The 18,749-nt window shown below is 44.5% G+C and overlaps 7 protein-coding genes across 7 annotated transcripts; 4 read left to right on the top strand and 3 right to left on the bottom strand.

Annotated features, from left to right (window-relative positions):
• The first annotated feature begins 636 nt into the window (after positions 1-636).
• F4817DRAFT_96887 (uncharacterized protein) lies at positions 637-1,997 on the top strand. The gene is made up of 3 exons (XM_049308100.1): positions 637-1,001; positions 1,061-1,376; positions 1,427-1,997. Exons 1-3 carry the CDS (start codon positions 899-901, stop codon positions 1,710-1,712), a joined length of 705 nt encoding a protein of 234 aa, XP_049159360.1. The 5' UTR covers positions 637-898; the 3' UTR covers positions 1,713-1,997.
• Positions 1,998-2,297: 300 nt separating this feature from the next.
• Positions 2,298-5,041, top strand: F4817DRAFT_315491 (uncharacterized protein; the record flags this gene model as incomplete). Its single annotated transcript, XM_049300548.1, has 6 exons — positions 2,298-2,371; positions 2,440-2,890; positions 2,945-3,268; positions 3,326-3,506; positions 3,558-3,647; positions 3,708-5,041. The coding sequence occupies 6 exons, from the start codon at positions 2,298-2,300 to the stop codon at positions 5,039-5,041; spliced, it is 2,454 nt and encodes an 817-aa protein (XP_049159361.1).
• A 1,276-nt stretch (positions 5,042-6,317) lies between these two features.
• On the top strand, positions 6,318-8,834 carry F4817DRAFT_96954 (uncharacterized protein). The gene has a single exon (XM_049308101.1). It carries the CDS (start codon positions 6,849-6,851, stop codon positions 8,607-8,609), a length of 1,761 nt encoding a protein of 586 aa, XP_049159362.1. The 5' UTR covers positions 6,318-6,848; the 3' UTR covers positions 8,610-8,834.
• Positions 8,835-8,994: 160 nt separating this feature from the next.
• On the bottom strand, positions 8,995-10,074 carry F4817DRAFT_336396 (U3 small nucleolar RNA-associated protein 11). Its single transcript, XM_049303150.1, has 2 exons — positions 9,866-10,074; positions 8,995-9,767 (listed from the first exon to the last, which is right to left on the bottom strand). The coding sequence occupies exons 1-2, from the start codon at positions 9,959-9,961 to the stop codon at positions 9,060-9,062; spliced, it is 804 nt and encodes a 267-aa protein (XP_049159363.1). The 5' UTR covers positions 9,962-10,074; the 3' UTR covers positions 8,995-9,059.
• A 1,850-nt stretch (positions 10,075-11,924) lies between these two features.
• Positions 11,925-12,724, top strand: F4817DRAFT_336398 (uncharacterized protein). The gene has a single exon (XM_049303151.1). It carries the CDS (start codon positions 12,069-12,071, stop codon positions 12,681-12,683), a length of 615 nt encoding a protein of 204 aa, XP_049159364.1. The 5' UTR covers positions 11,925-12,068; the 3' UTR covers positions 12,684-12,724.
• Positions 12,725-12,906: 182 nt separating this feature from the next.
• F4817DRAFT_96983 (uncharacterized protein) lies at positions 12,907-13,847 on the bottom strand. The gene is made up of 2 exons (XM_049308102.1): positions 13,139-13,847; positions 12,907-13,051 (listed from the first exon to the last, which is right to left on the bottom strand). Exon 1 carries the CDS (start codon positions 13,686-13,688, stop codon positions 13,218-13,220), a length of 471 nt encoding a protein of 156 aa, XP_049159365.1. The 5' UTR covers positions 13,689-13,847; the 3' UTR covers positions 12,907-13,051; positions 13,139-13,217.
• A 3,097-nt stretch (positions 13,848-16,944) lies between these two features.
• On the bottom strand, positions 16,945-18,747 carry F4817DRAFT_336402 (uncharacterized protein). The gene is made up of 3 exons (XM_049303152.1): positions 18,446-18,747; positions 18,229-18,392; positions 16,945-18,176 (listed from the first exon to the last, which is right to left on the bottom strand). The coding sequence occupies exons 1-3, from the start codon at positions 18,625-18,627 to the stop codon at positions 17,182-17,184; spliced, it is 1,341 nt and encodes a 446-aa protein (XP_049159366.1). The 5' UTR covers positions 18,628-18,747; the 3' UTR covers positions 16,945-17,181.
• Positions 18,748-18,749: the final 2 nt, after the last annotated feature.

The raw sequence follows: 18,749 nt of genomic DNA on the forward strand, positions 1-18,749 counted from the left end.
CTAATAACTGCCGATTAAATACGCCGAAATATATATATGGACATTGTCCAAGTTGGTAGATTTGTAAGGTTAGATGCTTCAGATGGAGTATCTGAAGTTGATCTGAAACGACACCCATCTTCAGCCAAGGCCGCCAAGTTTGCCAAGACGCACCGACAAGACTTCAGAAACCGTGGAATGCTTGAAGGTTACGACAGCATGCGGATCCCGTTTACCACTATCGAAAATCTTTATGATGTGCGCCTAGGGAAAGGCTGATCTCCCATAGGATCTCCATTAGGAGGTGAACCTTGGTAATCCTGGCTTGCAGAGGGTATATCTGCATAGAAACCGAACGCCGTCGGACTGTAGCCAAGTTACCGAGGAGCCTCATAATACAAAAGGGTGGGACTTATCGAACCATACCTTCGTTCGTTTTGACCAATGGCTTTAGCACTTGAACGAAATGCGCATTCTGCATAAGAATGTCTTTGGCCAGATTGGGAGTCTTGACTCTCAACTGCCGAGCCTGTTCCTGCTTGGGCTTAGGGACGGTTCGGAGCTCCTCTTGGGCACAGGGTGAAGGGGCATCACTAATCTACATCTAAGACGCTTTGAAGATTCTGCTACGCTGAGATTACGTCGCAGTTGTCGACACAGCCCTAGCCAGTATAATTGCGCGATATGCTTTCATGGGCAGCCCGCTATATATGCTCACGGTAGGCCCGGCTCGGGAACCGAGTCCCATCTCCTTACTTTCTAGTCGAATTTTTATTTCCCTTCCACTCTCTTTCGAACCTCCTAGTGAGCAGACAGCCGTTGAACGGTTCATTATCATACGTTTTAATCTAATACACGAGATTCCTTTTCCTGTCGGTCATTACCTCGTAGCGTCCTCACCGGTTCTTCAGTAGCAAATATGTTGTTCTTCGCTAGTTCCATCCTCCTCGCCGCAGTTGCCAGTGCGCGGCCATCTCGGATATTGTATAGAGACGCGCCGGTCGACGTTGGGGGGTTCAAGGGTAGGTCACAAGTTACTCTATGACAATATCGTGGTGGATACATAACTAATGGTAAACAGTTCTAGCAGCTAATAGGATAATTCCTGTTGTTGTTGGTGGACCACAGGATACTTTCGTGCCCAACACCGTGAAGGCATCCGTTGGGGATATCATACAGTTCCAGTTCAGCAACGGTAATCATACCGTAACTCAGAGTGCTCAGAACGCTCCGTGTACGCCTCTCGAAGGCGGTATCCATAGCGGACATATTCCATTTAAAGATGGGCAAACCACTGTTGGCACTTTCAACATGCCTGTAACAAACGCCGACGCTTTATTTCTATACTGTGCCACGGGACCCCATTGTCAAGAAGGACAGGTCATGGTTGTTAATCCGTAAGTGACCATCCCCCCTTTTTAAGTATTACTAGGCTAACCATCTGTAGTGCGGATGACCAGCAGATCGTGGACTATGCTAAGGGGTCGCAATCGACAACAGCTAGTGTCGACGGGACCACGGTAATAGGCGGGACAGTTGCTTCTATCCCCCTCGATGCCGCTGCTTTCGTTCCCGCCCCCGCGCAGCAAGGAGCCCCAGCTGGCGCGCCTCCAGCTGCTGCTGCTCCCGCAGTTCCTGCACCTGCATCATCTGCTGCTACTTCTGTCCCTGGAACAACCACAACTACTATTACCGTACCAGCGGCGACTGCTTCTGCAGCTCCCGCTGCCTAATTGCGCTGGTCGAAGCCGGTCGGGATGGTATATTAAGAGAATGGGACGGCGTTTTGATCCTAGATAATTGGGTTAGGCAATGGGTGGGCATGTAGATTACCTAGGTATATCATCTTGGTGGATTAACAACATACACCGAGGCAAGCCAACTGGAATGATACTCAAATTCGACGAATCTCTCGGATGCCCCTAGAAGCTCTTTGGCTTGGACTTTGGAGTTTCTTACTTCTGGCTTCGAAGGCCTTTACTTTACTTTCAGCGTGATATGTTTGTTATGTTCCTTCATGGCCGCGGATTTTTGAAATTGCTGGTAGATTTTTACTGGGATCAAAACCAATCTAAAGTCACTGTGGCTTAGGTACCTTAGGTAGGTAGTGTTACTTTATATAAATACTGTTTCTTATTGGTAGGTTTTGACCATTCAGGTGCCCCGGTTCGAATTTGGCAGAAACGCCTCCGAACCTGATATTCTTCTAAATCCTTGAAGCCTCACTTTCCCAAATTTGAAAATCTCTAGAGACACAATCCTCCAAACCTTCACAATAACTAGTCTGCGATACATCCCAGTCCAGTTGTGACTATATCATGAAGACATCTAACGTCGCCGAGGTGGGGTTAACAGTTTTGTATGAGCCTGAAGACGAGGACCCAGAAGTGGAGTATGATACCATGTTCAACTACCTCAGCGCCTCGGCGTGAAAGCTTTCCTAACGTTGTTTCTTCCCAGTGTTATATTCATCCATGGACTCCAAGGCCATCCCAAGAATACGTGGCTTTGGAGCGAAGGGAAGACGGATGATACAAGCGCTCCTACCGACAAAAGCAAACGGCCCTCATTTTTACAGAAATCTTTTACGAAGGTATTTCATAAAAGGCCAGACCCAAGGAATACAGGCGAAACATCTCTGAAGGGAAGTAAGGAAGACACGAGCCATATCGATTCCAATTCGGAAAATGCAACCTACTGGCCGGTTGATCTTCTCCCTGATGAATGCCCACATGCGCGTATCATAACTTGGGGGTACGATTCTCGAGTCACAAGGGGTTACGTCGCAACGAATAAGAATAACATATTTGGCCATGCGAGAGACCTTCTATATGGGTACGAACGGGACCACCCTATTGATAGAAGTGTCATTTTTGTGGCACATTCATTAGGCGGGATAATCGTAAAAGATGTAAGTAAGATATGAGATCATAAAGAATAAACAGGAGTAATCTTATGCTTTTAGGTTCTTCGTCGCTCCTGGGACTCTGACGAGCCTCGGCTGCGTAATATTATTGAGCACACCAAAGCAGTTGTTTTCCTCGGCACGCCACATAGAGGGAGTCCTGGACTTGCATCAACTGCAGATGTAGTACGAAGGGTAGCTTCAACGATCCTACGGTTTGACTCAAACGATAGCATTATACGTGCTTTAGGAATTGACGGTCCTGAGTTAGAGTTGTCGCGCGAGTCTTTCATCACACAATGGCGTAAACTACAGTTTACTGTTAAGACATTTCAGGAAGCACGACCCATTACTGGTGTAGGTGTAGGCCTACTTAACGATAAGGTAATATATTAAATATCGGTATTCTTGAGCGTATCAAAGTTTTACTAATCTGTTAAGGTTGTTCCGGATACTTCTTCGACATTAGACGACCCAAGGGAGCATGCCGAGACAATACAGGCAAACCACATGGACATGTGTAAGTATAGCAGCCGTCATGATCCAGGTTATCAAAAAGTTGGATTGGAACTTGCTAGGCTAGCCAAAGGGAAGAGCGTTGATCCTACCCTTCAAACACGGCGTAAGTCCTTGTGGCATAGCTTAGACGAGATCAATGAATAACATTAAGCAGCATTATTGCCAACCCCTCAAGTTACTCGCGATGTTAATCAACCTATGACTGATGATTCTAACCATGAAGGAATCGATAAAATTACCACACGTGCGTTGACCGATCATATACACTAATATTAAGCGGCCTAACTCTGTTGTTATTGAATAGAAGGTTGTATGAAGTTCCTAAAGTTCGATGGGATGCTACACCGAGAACATACTATCCAGGCCCCGTTAGCAAGTACATGTCGGTGGTTGTTCAAACATCCCACATATACTTCGTGGGAACGCCGTGATGATGTCCAGAAAAATCACGGTATGGTATGGCTTAAGGGGGTCCCGGGTTCTGGAAAGTCTACTATCATGAAAGAAATAGTAGGGCATGCTATAAAAGATACTAATCAGCCTCGAATTGTTGCCCGAGTCTATTTCAATGCCCGCGGTTCTGTCCTGGAACACACATATTTGGGAATGCTTCGGTCAATACTGGTACAACTATTGCAGCAAAGTAACTCTTTCCAGTCACCCATTATAGACCACTACGTCGCGGCAAAACCTACCGATAGGAGCGAATGGATCCCTGGGGTAGATGAGCTTCGGGAATTAACTAGACGATGCTTGATAGACACAGACTACCAAGCTCGAATAACAATTTGCGTCGACGCTCTTGACGAATGCGATGAGAACCAAGCCAGGGAGACTGCCTCCTTTTTAAGGGAAATAACAGACGCCGCATTCGGTACCGGCAAGGTATTAGATGTCTGCATATCCAGTCGACACTATCCTCATATTACTATCCCGAATTGTCCTGATATAGTAATGGAGCAAGGCAACAAAGACGACATTGAGCAGTTTGTCAAGTCAAAGATCCCATTTGAAATTATGGATGACCACTTTGCTGTCGACCAGTTACGTTCTCAGATTGTCGGAAAGTCAAAAGGGATTTTTCTCTGGGTTGTCCTAGTGGTTAATATCGTCAGACGAGACCTTGACAACGGCCGGTCTGAAGCAGATATACAAGCTGGGATCGCCCAAGTCCCCACTGACTTAGTTACCTTATATACCCATCTCCTCAAAGATATGCCAACTGATGACCGCAAGAGATTTCAAAATCTTGTTTACTGGCTATTACTCGAGAACCGGGAACTGGGACTAGAAAGCATACCTACTCTCGAGACACTTGGAGCAGAATGTTGCCACATACCTGATGAGCCTAATACTCAAATAAACTTGCCCTTGTCACCTGGAGGAAATAAGGATGCTGGACGACTTGAAAAGCTTCTCCGGAGTTTATCAAGGGGCTTGATTGAGTATTCTGGAAAAAGACTGCAGTTTATTCATGAAAGTGTGCGGGAGTTCATTATACAGAATGGATACACGGTATTCCGCTGTCCCAGCAATGATATTTTCTGGGCTATTGGGCATTGCACAATCATCCAATTTTATGCTCGCGTAGAGGCCTTCAAATCAGATGATTCTGAACGTGCGGTTCGGGTATTATAAGAATTCACTTGGATGTCTGTGTATGGTGGCGAAAAGATTGGAGAGCATGCTACAAAGGGACTCGTGTATAATACTTTCCCGTTAAAAATCAGGTACCTTGCTGTGACCCAATCATTCAATTCCAGAATTCAGAGATGGTATGAGAATACATACAGGTGGAACATAATACGAGAACTAGACCGTTCTTGTTCTGACACCATTCAACAATTGTCGTCCAAATCACCAAACCAGGCCCCAGAAACTGAACTATCAAGAATGTTGAGGTCTTTCCCGTATAGAAGGAGAGAGATATTTTCGAAGCTCACTCCCAAGAATTGGACCTTAAAGATAGAGCAATTCAGAGAAGAGCAACGACAACATCTCTCTCGGCTATTTAACTCGTCTTGGGAGTCCTGTGAGAGTCAAACTATAAATTTTCGCGACAACGAAGATAATACACTTATGCATCTGGCGGCTTCCAGCGGTCTAGAAGTCGTTGTGAAGCGTCTCCTAGACCGGGGCGTCCCGGCGGAGACATATAACTCCTTCGGGATGACGCCTCTTCACTTGGCTTGCCACTTTGGTCATGGAAAGGTGGTTGATGTTCTTCTGAAACATGGCTGCAGTCCAATGACCTTAGGTCCTGGAGAATGCACATCACTACATATTGCTACTCAAGTAGAATGCCTTGGAGCTGTTAGTGCTTTACTAAGGATAATGTCCAAAAACGACGTCGAGGCTGTGAACGCGCAAAGCCAAACAGCTTACGACTTGACATGTGAAAAAGGACAAGATTCCTTACTACGACTTTGTCGATGGCCTGAAGAAGAACGTGCTTAGCACTTTTCCACTCTGGTCGAATTCAAGTGCCACCAGATCCATAGCAGCAAGGCAGGCTATCTGCGATCTGCCATGTACCAAGTCGACCAGATGCTCATTTACGGGGTCTCCTGGAGAGTGACATTTATGAGATTATCAAGTCCCAATCTCCAATCTCCAATATCGATGAAGCTGTTTGACCCAACCCCGCGCGCGCTTCACGCCTCTTGGCATTTTTCAATTACCGTTTTCGCCAGTCAGCTAGTGAGTTGGGCGGCTAAGATGTAGTGTGATCCTCGTTCTGATTGGTTCGTCTGTCTACTTGAACCTGCAAGCAATTATTCTATTTCGGGACGCGCAAATCAGGTCAGAGTGCCGACTTCTTCACTTCCAATGTTTCTCCATCGACACACTCGTCTAGGTTAGAGAGGGTGCCCGTTATGACAGGGGACGGGTGCTCGTCGGTCTGCATACAGCATACATCTACAACCACCCTTCCCCAGTGGCTGGTTGAGATACTTCACCCCACCTTCAAAGGCGTGCACAGGCGCTTAGCAAAATAGCCTTGATGATCTGCTACCTACCTGGTAGCTCCGTGGTCTGCACATCGTGACCGCCGGCAAGCATGGTCTAGAGCGCTTGCTGCATGTTTAGGTAGTATATACATCCTTTTGGTATCTCCCTTGCTTCATAGAAGAAGAAAAAAATAGTTGAAGATTTTACTGTTCTGTTATCTCGAATCTTTATACCATCTGTTGGTAATTGGGTTCCGACTCTCTGTACCCGGATCCCTAGTATGCGAACGTGTATGTAAAGGTTGTGTGACCTGCCTTGTGGAGTGATAACATCGTCTTGATATGGATCGAGAGACCATGTCCCGGTAACAGGCGAATTATCTTTCTAGACTTACCTTGGCCAACCTGGCTTCTGTGCCAGTACTCGACGTTACTGACGACTAACGACAACTAATTCATCGGGGCGGGAAAAAAAAGAAATACTGTTTAACAAGATGGCGTCGAATGGACCCTCTGGAGGGCTTTCTCTCTTCCCCAATACAACAAGGTCGCCGTCCCGGAAGCCGACACCTCGACCACGCGCTGTCACTCCTCAATCGTCGTCTCGAGAGCAGGGCTCCTCTTTTGAAATGACCCCACCGAGGAATGGTCGACGTACACCAGAGGACCTCTCGGAGTTCGTGATCGACGGAACACCGGCAGTAGCTAACGGTCCACAAATGTCTTCTAATAATCCCTATTATCAGAACGAGGCGGGTCCGTCAGTATCGCGACCAGTACCTGTGTCAGAAGTGCCGCCTCGGGCCGGCACCGCGTTCTCTGGGACAAGCACGCTGGTGAGAAGCGATAGTGGACGATCGCGAAGTTCAATTGCCAAACATCCCCTCGAAGAACAATCCGTACCATATGTACCAGAACCGGCTATCCGTTCAATATTTCCACAGTACGACCATACTCTACCCTTGGACCGTCAGGAGTATTATCCTACCCAGACGAGCCCAACTCACATACCGAGGACCGTTATCAGCAGACAATCCCATGTGCCTAATGCTCAGAGTCCACCGGTCCGGAGTCCTGTAAGGAGTCCTCTTAGCGCCGGTTCTACACAAAGATGGCCTAGACGGCCACAGGAACCCCCTATTATACCCCCCGTCAACACGACAGACGAGCTCCGCGACTTCTGGAAAGTAGCGAACGGATGGAAAGCCTCTGCAGCGGAAGGGCGAACGTTTTGTTTGAAGTTGATACCCGAAAAAGATACCCCGACTTATAACCTCACTTCATCTTCCACGCAACCACTCTACCATATGCGAATAGACCCAACATCGGCAAGCGCATATGTAACGTTAAGCCGACATGACCCAAGTAAGCCTTATAAGGGGAAGGAACCGAACGCAAGTCCGAGGTCGTCCGGTGGTATCCTAGGAGCGCTTCGGGAACCTGAATCAAAAGCATGGCAAGAGGCTCTAGCCACCACATTAGAAGAACCGTCACGCCGTCTACCACCTAATGACGGTTTAGTCTCCCTATTGTACCCTAGCGGGGCAACAAAAGTAGCACTCGAGAGACCGGACGATATGCAGGCTGTGATGGCTGCAGAACGAGAGTGTGCAAGGCTCGTCTGGGACGAAGATAGCCAGAACTATTTCTTAGTGCATCCGGCCCTGGCGACACCTTTCTGCATTACTATAGACCGGAACCCGGCATGGAGCCGAACCGAGTACACGGTTGAACATATCGAGTCGCCGCATCATATCGCGAAGCTTACGCGGGACGGAACAGGCGAGGGCTGGATGGAACTGGATACGCTTATAGCAGGACGTATCGACAGCTTTTACATCCTGGACGTGGCTGTATGCGCGCTACTTCTCGTCGCCAATATCGACGAAAGGAACGTCCTCGTCGAGCACTTCGAACCACCCCCACCAGCACACCTGCGGAGCTCGAGCTCCAATCCCGACTTCCGTAGGAGCACCAGCCGGCTTAGCGCCAAGATACTCGGAAAGAAAGGGAGCAAGAAGCGCGGACGTCTTGAAGAGCTAGAGCTAGATCTCGAAAGCCAGGCTAGTAGTCTAGGTGGCAAGCTGAATATAAAAGACAAGGATAAGGAGCAACTCCCGGGGACTGCGCGAACGATTGTTAAGTTGCTCAGCTTTGGGTTCAAATGCGTTATTTGGGCCCTAACACTGGCGTTCAAGGCACTCATGGCTCTCATAGTGGGCTTGAGTAAGTGCCTAACGAGCGAGAAGCTTTGAGCGTGTCATGATGAATACGGAATGAGGACTTGGGACCAAGGGTGTCAATAGAGACAAGAAGGGACTACAATAAGGGACTGTGAAGCGGGATACCTACAGGCGGATACGATACCATTACCATTACCATTACCACATAGCCCTATATGGATAGTACATATTAATGAAGCAGGCCGGACATTTCCTCTTCTACGGGTGGGCTGCAGGATATAATGAGAGCTAGCGGATTACGGGTACAGGTAGAGTTACGAGCGAGGCAAGAGGATGCTTGAGAAATGTAAATATGGGATGGGATGGGTTTATTTCTTCCTGGGTATCGCATAGCTCTAGACGATCTGAAGCCCGGTGCCTGAACGCCGCCTGTAATAATATGATCAAAAATCAAAGATTTCGGCTGATTGTCCGAATTCCTAATTTCATTTTCCGTCTCTGTTCCCGTGATATGCAAACACTCTACCGCTTACGCTCCCGAACCTTGATCTTCTTGCCGGACTTCGTGATGATATTTCCAGATGTCGCCGTCTTGGCCATCTTGGACCTTTGGAGCTCGAGCTCATGCTCGGTTCGCGCGAGAATTCGTAGCTTCTTTCGTGCGTTTTGTAGTCTCCGTTGTAGTTTCTCGAGAAGTTTCTGCCGCTGTTCGGCACGTAATGCTTCCGGGTTGTCCTTTTCAGCATCGTCTTCTATATCAAGATCTTCTTCATCGTCTGCATCCTTCTCCACTTCCCGCCGTAACTTCTCATCACGCTCTTCCACGCCCTCTGTGAATACAATCTTCTTCGGTTTCGTCTGCTTCGGTGCTCCAAACCCATCTTCATCGTCCGAGTCCTCCTCAGCTTGCGCGTCCAAGCTACCGCCCAATCCCACAACTCTCTCCTCAAGCGCTTTGGTCTCCTTGAGCGCGGCATTGCGCACGGTGCGCACATACCCCATATCCTGGGTCTTAAGCAGGCGCACGGTGTCGATATCCATGACCTTATTGCCACGGTCGCCGTTAACGGTTCCGGTCCACCGCTTCCCTAGCGACAATGCGTCACCAGGGCCCTTTCGCGACATCATGCCGAAGTAGAATTCATCTTCGTTGCGGTCGGCGGCCTTCTGCCGCAGCGCGCGTAACTGGGCTTTCTTCTTGTTGAAGTCCTTGGCACGTAGGGAGTAGTCCTAAGGTTTGAGGTGGTAGTATTAGCTTTGGGAGGTGAAGGTAGCATTGGGATGGGAATGCAAATCGGAATAGCATAGGAAATAGGTAGACGCCATACCTTGTGCTTCTCGAGTAGGCCAAGGCGTTGGCGCTCTTTTGGCTGCGCACGTTCTCGGTGAACGCGCCGTTGTACGGCATTTCTTATAGAAGACATTTTGACTTGTAGGGATGACACGAATAGGAAATAAAAAGTATTCTACTCTACTACTAAAGGTGATAGTAGTAGTAACAGTAGTGGCGGGGCGTAGAGATTCCGGTGATGGTGATGGATTGACGATTGTTGCGATTGTTGCGATTGATAAAACTTTTAGTGGATACCTTGATTAACTAAGCCACAGAAAGATAAGATAAAGATAAAGAAAATGTGGCGCCAAATCCACCCCCCTATTCAGCAGCCAATTCGACTCAGTGAAGCTTTCACTACTGACATTAACGTTAGTGTAGAGTTCGAAATAATACTGATTGGTTCGTGTTTGGTCCATGGTAAGCCGAAGAAAATTTCCCAACGAAAATCCTGTGGCGAGTTGATATCGTTATAAACCCTATCACTAAACTTTGCATAGCTTCGATGTCATGAACTAGGGTAAAATACTCAGATGCCAAAGGTTATGCATGGCATGCTGTCCTTACATGTATCTCTATATATCAAGTACCTAGGTATGTAGGCATGTTATATCTAGTTGAAATTCTTCCGTATCAAGATTACATATAGAACACACTCTGTTTCCTTTGATTATAGGTACTTTTCCATCGGTAGTTGCTATACCCTTGGTACAGTCCTAAGTTGGGCGTCTAAGTACCTAGGTAATATTAGGTAGGTACCTAATTGCCATATATAAGCAAATGCTCACGGATCATCATAACGAATCATAGCATTGTTGGGATCCTAAGCGAACCAGTAGTCGTTGAAACCATACCTACCTTAGGTATGTACAAGCTAAAGTACGGAGGGTGGACTGACCTCTACAGAAACAAAGGCACCAGAAGATGAAACAGATACGAAATATAGAGAGGCCACTCTGTCTAATTTTCAATCTTGGTAGATTCTTTAGAGCACTCCACTCTATTTGCAGATAGAGTACCTAAAGTAATACAGTACAGCTATTTCAAGTTGAAAATATTTCCACACCATAGTAGAAATTAATTGCATGAATACGGTTGGCTAATTCTAATCAAATCAAGGCCGATAAACTCACACCTCTCCCCAAAATTCTGCCTTACAGTGAAGTTACAGATTAATAAGGCTGCTATAAAGGAGGCTCCAATTTGTAGCCTCAACCGTGGTCTGGAACTAGCCGGTGTTACACTGCACACAACATCACGCGCCAACGAACATTTTTCGAACTACAAGTCAGACTTGAAGAACTATTTAGTGTTAGTCTAACCTAAGTTTAATTTAGGAATGGGACGCCCGTTGCCTTGTGATATTTGAATACGAAGGCCTAGATGTAAAGAGCAAAGTCTTGACGCCCAATCCGACAAGTGTATACATACGTATGGCTAATATTGGGTAACCATTCATCAAACAGTTCTACGGTACCATATTATTATAACCATACGTTTACGAACATATCTCAACGATGTCTGCACGACTAATAGCGGCTTAGTAAGTATGTATGGATGATTAGACCCTTTGTTTTTCCTCGGCTCCGAGCTTCTATTTCAGGACACAATGTTTGACGTGGCTGCCCACCTCCTATTGGGAAAGTAGCTTATTCGTGAAAGCTGTAACGACTAACGGCAGATCCGTAGCGAACTCTTCTCAGCCTTATTTCTAACATATTGATAGCGCCAGGGTAATTTATTTCATTTGATAATCTAGCTCATCCACCCCGAACAGAAAATGAAAGATGTCTACACATAATTATATGGGCGAGATTTGTTGCCCTCATTAGGTACTTTTGTTCAACTACCAGAATGTTTAGAAATACACTACGCGCAATGTTCAATGCTTAAACACCCCATAGCTATAGCTTTTAGTAGAACCGCAGCCACAAAAGTATGAGTTTAATATACGCCTCTAGACATACTAGTTTCATAGTATTCTAAGCGGTAAACACTATAAATATATGTAGTAACTCTCAGATATCCATAAACGCAGAACTTAGATTATTCACCTCAACTTAAATAAGAATCCATTTATAAGACATCAAGAGGCTCACAATTATACTCTCTCATCATATACTATAATACTAAGCTGTCACGATTTATTTTCACCATTAATTCGATTTCAACGCCGTTTAGAACGGAACACCAGTGAAATGCCTGGCATTCAGAAATATCAGACCTCGACTAGTAGACTTACCGATGCGCTTGACGAGCTCGAAGATGTGATAGGAAAGCTATCTAAAGAATGGCAGGATTTGCGGATAAATACTATGGGTCCTACTGAAGAAGCCCTAGGACACCTCATTACCAAGCTTGAATCCAAGCAGCTCGACCTACAGAAATTAAAACCGAGGATATTGGGGAATAAAAGCAATCGGGCAATACATATCTTGGCTCAGAGGGTCCTGTGTTTCGTCTTCCACATCCGAAGCTTGATGAAATCAGCTGATACCAAATCAATAATGTCTCACGGCACATTGAGCACTGCGGCTCAGTGTTCTGAAGCGATCAATGATCCGGTGTACATCAAAGGCATATATGAAGCTGTGTTTGCTCGCTGGGATCCGATGCTACGTTTTTTCGATGAGGTGTATCCCGTGAGGCCACCAACAGACAATCCCAAACCGTATCAAACCTCGTCCCACGGAACACCCGGGGATCCAATAGGCACTCTCCATCATCAACCACACCCTGTTCCCCCTCCACAAACCACCTACTATTTTCCTTGGGATATGAGCAAGCTATATGCAAGCGGCTTTCTGATATGATGTTATTCGGGAATAGGGGAGGGGGAGAATTGCAAACATCTGGAGCCATTAGTTAGTTGCTTGGAAAACGACTTCTTGTTGCTATAAGATGTAAAGAATCTATATTTATTCATATTCCGTAAGTCTTTCGGATCGTCATGACCAATGCCTATGCTAACTTTCCCCTTCCGAGTAAAAAAGAATAATATTTGGCGTTTTAAGCAGAACGTTCCACGAGGATAAGATGCAAGATTATAACACCTTCTAATGCAGGAACCAGAATAATTCAGAAAAGAGCCACAAAAGAAGACCCGAGCATATTACAAAGTGTTCCACATCGACCTTCCGAACTGATCCATAGAGCCTCTATATTAGGCCAAACCCAAAATCTACACAATGGTGTTAGTCAAATTTTCAAAATTTTAGCCTTCTCAGCCGGAGAAGGAATATTCGTTCCACATTATAGAAAAACCTACTTTTTAGACTATGTTCATATTGTATTAACACAAAATTCTTGCGTGGTTGGTAGCACCCAAGACAGAGTGACCATGCCCATCACGTCCCCACATAGAACCTCTCACTATCCAGATTTCTGATGTGCTCCACATGGAAACCAGATCTTTCCCCACTGGCGGCTGGTGCGCCGTAGAGTTGGATTCTGAGATAGTAGGATCCGGGTTGGTTTACTGTGAGAGACTTGAACTCCATAATATCGTACTGCTGGCCATTGCTTGCGGGATGATTTGTTTCAGCCTGCCAGTTTCCAACCACGTTTCCTTGGAACAAGTCCGAGGAGGCGAGTAAGCCCGCTGACGAATTGTCTCGGCAGGAAGACACGCGCACGAGCCTCACAATTGCCATCGAACCATTGTCGTCATTGGAGGGCGCTCGAATCCTTATCCGGAACCCTGCGCCCACTCGAACCCGCGCAGGCGGTGAAAGGCTGAAAGCGACCCCTGAAGCTTTTCCCGGAGAAGGCATTGTGGAATTCCTCTTCCTCGCTCCTCTATGAGAACTTGTATGCATGTGCAAGCCGGCGTTTTGGCTTTTGGTGCTATAAGGCTGGTAAAATCGAGAAGTAATGATAGTTAAGGACTGTTGTTGCTAGTTTGAAGACTTTTGAAGACTTTTGAAAACTTTGATGCTGCTGGGGAAGAGGTCAAAATAGGGGACAGAGAACTACATATTTATCCCTTTTCGAGGAACAGCCTGAGATCCCTTCAGCGTACGAAATACTCAGGAGACAGTTACATGTTCCTCCTTTGATGGGCCAGCAAGCGCCAACGTAGAATACATTTTCTTGATTTCCATGGCCAAACATGGACAACACAAAAATTTTCTGTCACAGAATAAGCATAAAAAAACATAAGTTGTGCATCTGGATAGCCACGTTGGTTTTTTTCTTGGTTTCTGTTGGCAGAGATTGCGATTCGTGCCACGACAAATCGTATCCATGCGCCGCAATGGCTACTGTAAGCACGGTCGAATAAATTTCAATTATATGTAGACTCGAGTGTTCTTCTATAATATGCGATAGGTGGTGTGTTGCATATATATAGCATATGTCCCTCGTATGGATGACTGCCATCTAGAAGTTTCGAAACCAAAATGATACCATTCGGACATCTCTAGGTTTAACTCGCTGCTGGGGATATATGTCATCATGGCACCCCTAACTGAGAGGGTATCGTTTCGTGTAACCTTATACGGAAAGGAGAGTTGTAAGGATTGGCTGAAAAGCTTAGAAGTTGTCAATATTCTCATCTCATCCTCTTAAATCAATTTTCCTAGTCGTGATATCTTTATAAGCACTACATTAGTTTCCCATCTAGACCCAATACTTCCTCTTTAGACTATTGAGCGTCGCTCGTTAATGCGCTCTAGCGAGGTCAAAATACATAGGTATGGCTCTATCTGCTAATAGGGGGGATTATTAAAGAGGTGAAGAAAGTATGTTTTATTCATCTCCTGAAAAAGTTGAAGCAAATGAGTGACTTTACTCAACTTTTGATTTTATTACGGCAACATCATTCTCGTTAAAGTGTGGAATTATGGGTATCGGAACTAGCCTTTCAAAATAGCTATATCTCATTGGCTAAATCTTACCTATCACTCAAAAGGTTCTAACCTAGAAATCATAGATGAGTTAAGTTACTAAGGTTGATTCTATCGCGGTAGGTTTGACTGAGGTTACATCACTAACACATTGAAGGCTTTCTTATATGATACTATGCTCTCTCTCAAGAATTTTCTCCAATGCCAAATCTGTATCGCAAGAGACATAGTTTCTAATATAAGCGATCAATCTTCATTAAACCAACGAAGCAATCATTTAGTGGATAATCCGGACGTGCAGTTTGGCCAAAAGTAATCATTTAAACGAAGCAACTATTGCAGAAAGAAAAACACAATAATGGACTTCGAGCAGGTGTAGTTACCTACCTAGGTAGTACTTTTAAATAAGCTAATACTGGTCTATAAACAAAACTGGAAAATTATCAACCTCAGGTACTTAACCTAATGTTAATTACCCCTTAGATTTACTACCATAGCTAAAGCGTATTAAAGGTTGATAGCTTAATTAAATCTGCTGAAATAGTGAAGTTAAGACGATATGTTAAAAGGCAATGGGATATTCCTGATTCCTTATTCATCTATCGACGAATAGGGCTTTTTAGATTTGTTACTACTTGCCAAGTTAGGACGTCGTATTGGGGACTGCTATTAATACATCGGGACATAATAATGGATGAATCATGCTTCTTGCCGTAAATGCCCATAATCGTGTCCTATATAATTCCGTAATAAACTTTAATAGGCGCAAGGCAATAGTTTCCCGCAGTATTATCAATGACAAGTCTCTTAATAGTATCAGCCTGTAGAAAAAAAATCCGAATTATTATTCCCATGCTCTCAGTCGGATGAAGAAATGTACGATCTATGGCCAGTCAATTGCTATACATATCCTTTTACTTGACAAACGACACTTTGTTTTCTTTAATAAAAGATGTGCGGGAAGATAATTCCGCTGCATTACGTTCTTCTTTACCAAGTTTGTCTTTTTTCAAACCCCTTTTCAGCAGCAGTAATTACGAAGAAAGTATTTAACAAAATTATAAATATTTTATTTTATTTAGAATTATCATTATCAAAAAGAATGTTGATTACGCGCCCTTGGCAATAAAGCAATCTAAAGCAATCTAAAGCAACTTAAAACAACTAACTTTTAATCCCCTACTCCCAATCGTGTTTGACAACCCCTATCAATCTTATAGTATATGGATGATTTCGCTATAAAAGTCGGCAATTATTTTGCCGCCTCCCATCTCATCTTCCCACTCCCAAATAGTTACTCTGATGCGAAAATCTCCAGGTGTTTTGATGGAAAGGTTATCGCATGTTAGAGAGCACTTACCCTTCCAAAATACAACGCTTTTTCCTCTGGACAAGGCATACGGAGCGCCGGCGAAATGTGTTGATCCAACATTTGACTCCTCCAAGACCACTGGATACGCGCCGATCTTGATATGATCATATATTGGCAGCCGTGGAGCAACGTCTCGTTTGACTGTCAGGGAGAATGGCTTTCCTTGCTGAATAGATAAATCTTTATCATCTTCGATCCAGAACCTAGAGTTACATTTGGCTACAAATGGGATTATTTCTATTATGTCTTTGGGGTTGGTTTGCTCCGAAATCCAGGGATTCTCCACGTATCCGGGTGCTTTAAAAGAGGTGGTAAATTTAAATGGCATTTTATCTGCTGTTTCGTTTTGGAGGTTTAAGGTTGGTAAGTTAGGGGATGTTGTTCGTAGTAATAAAGCTATTTATTTAAGAACTGTAAATTGTTACTATTTGCTTTAATAAGGAGTTACAATCTTAAATGAATGAAACTGCTGTGTTTATTAGGCATAACTGAGTTAGTTGATGGTATTATTTATATCTTTTCAGTGCTACAACATATTCTTTTTAATAATTTGGTATAAAGCCATTGTTTAGATGTGAACTGCGTTAAAACCTTGTGTTTTCATTAAAACAACACATTGAAAGAAGCTGGAACAATGTGTGCTGTAAATCACCTTATAGTTTGCTCAAAATAAGAATTGAATTTATTAATTAAAATAATGAGTTGACCCTTGGTTTAATAATATCTATAAAGATCTTGTGTGTTAAAATTTGATAGAAAAGAAGTATGATTTCGAACATGGTAAATGTACGAAGCTCACAAGTGAAAACGACTTAAAATAGGAGCGAAGACGGCAAGCAATAACCACTTCCCATGGGTACCTATTAATATCATAATTAAAACCACATTGAACATGATGTATAAAATCTATAAAATCTGAAAGCTATGCAACTATTCCGAACTAGATACTGAAATCTCTACTAAAAGCCGTCTTTACTAAGTAATCGTCCCGCACACGACGTTTCCCTGAAATATATTCCCCGAGCTACCATACTCGCTATAATTGGGCGTATCCACGATTTACTTGTTGGTCGCTCACTCTAGACGTGCCTTCTATACAACGCATTGGGTAGAATCTTCCAGCGACCTCTCCGTTTTCTGCCACGCGGTAAACCTTCTAAATGGTATACCCCCTACTTGGATATTAAACTGTGACAAACCAAACCAGAGCGCCAAGGTCATTACGGTAACGGCAACTAAGGCAACCCAATATATCCAAAAGTCATTTGTAACCGAGATCATTCCATCTGTTGTTTCGAAAAATGTCGTACTGAAGACTGAAGACACGAGGTTCGCCGGGAGGAATATGAGGCTGACGATGGCGATCCATCTCATAGAGGCACCATCTGATTTGGCGGAATGGCTGATCTCCACCGATACTTGCGAGTCGTATTGAGAATCGGTATGAAACCTCAGCTGGATTTCATTACTGAGTCGTTGGTGATTCGAAGAGGAGCGACAGCGGAGGCTGAAAAGTGCATGGCTGAAAAACACGAGGCGTGAATGTGTATTTGAATATACCTGCTTGAGGGATTTTGTTCTGTCGGTCTCAAGTCTAGGCTTCGCATCTGAAGATGATGTAATCAACTTTTGGTGCTCCTGAATGAGATCCTCGGAGAGTTTGACAGCCAGATCCAAGGTTTCTGATACATGGATAGCATGACGAGCTATGTCGTGCATCCTTGAATAATTGTACTTCGGTTTTTCTCGAAGAGTTCTAGGGTCCCTTGTTGGCGAGAGTTCTATAGTTCTTATGAGACCCCGAAGGCTCCAAATAGCTGATCCTTGTAAAGACACAAGCTCTTCTAGGATGTGTTTATAAGGCCAGTAAGGGTCCTGCAACTCTTCTTTATCTAGATGGCCCAAAAATAGCTCACGTAGTCTTTCTTGCATCATTTCAACTGGGTCAAAGGCAATAATGATCACCTTCCCCTTCATAAACCATCTTGTGAATAAGTTGAATTTAAGCCATCGATATTGAAGCTCGTGGCGAGTTTCCGATTTATGCAATGCTTCGGAGTGTTTTATCAGAGCACGAGACCATGTTGCTTTATCGATCAGTTCGTTGTAGTTGAAATAGCTGCCAGATTAGGTACTCACAGTAGGTTTCAATGGCTCCATCTGAATTTCTCTTGAATTCTGATCCGAAATATCCATTCATTCTTTTATATGTGTCTGTCCACCAGAATTGTGGCATGCGGAACTTGTCGATAAATATTTCGCGGCAAACCACACAGCTGCGAACTTCATTGGCCTTGGCAACCCTAAAATGACGAATTAAAATAGAATTATACCATTGAATCCAGTTATGTCATACATGAAAACAATATCATCTCCGGGGTCAAATGGCCATTTCGTCGTTTCGGTTTGAAGAGGAATTAAATCTCTGGTCTTAATGATATTCTCAGACCGTTTACCTTCCCCCCATGTAGTAACAGGCACGATAGAGTGGCACGTGCACTTCTCTGATATCGTAGGTTTTAATTCGAAAGACCCCATGGCTTAGGAGGTACTTATAAAAGTAAATGGTCGAAAAAGAGTGACTTGTTCAAGATTATTCCAGGTTAGTTGTCTAGGTCAACTTATACATATAATAGTGTAAAAGAATGGGGGCAGTGCTG

Source organism: Daldinia loculata, assembly GCF_022478755.1.
Source record: "Daldinia loculata strain CBS 113971 unplaced genomic scaffold F4817scaffold_22, whole genome shotgun sequence".
Taxonomy (NCBI): Eukaryota; Fungi; Ascomycota; class Sordariomycetes; order Xylariales; family Hypoxylaceae; genus Daldinia; species Daldinia loculata.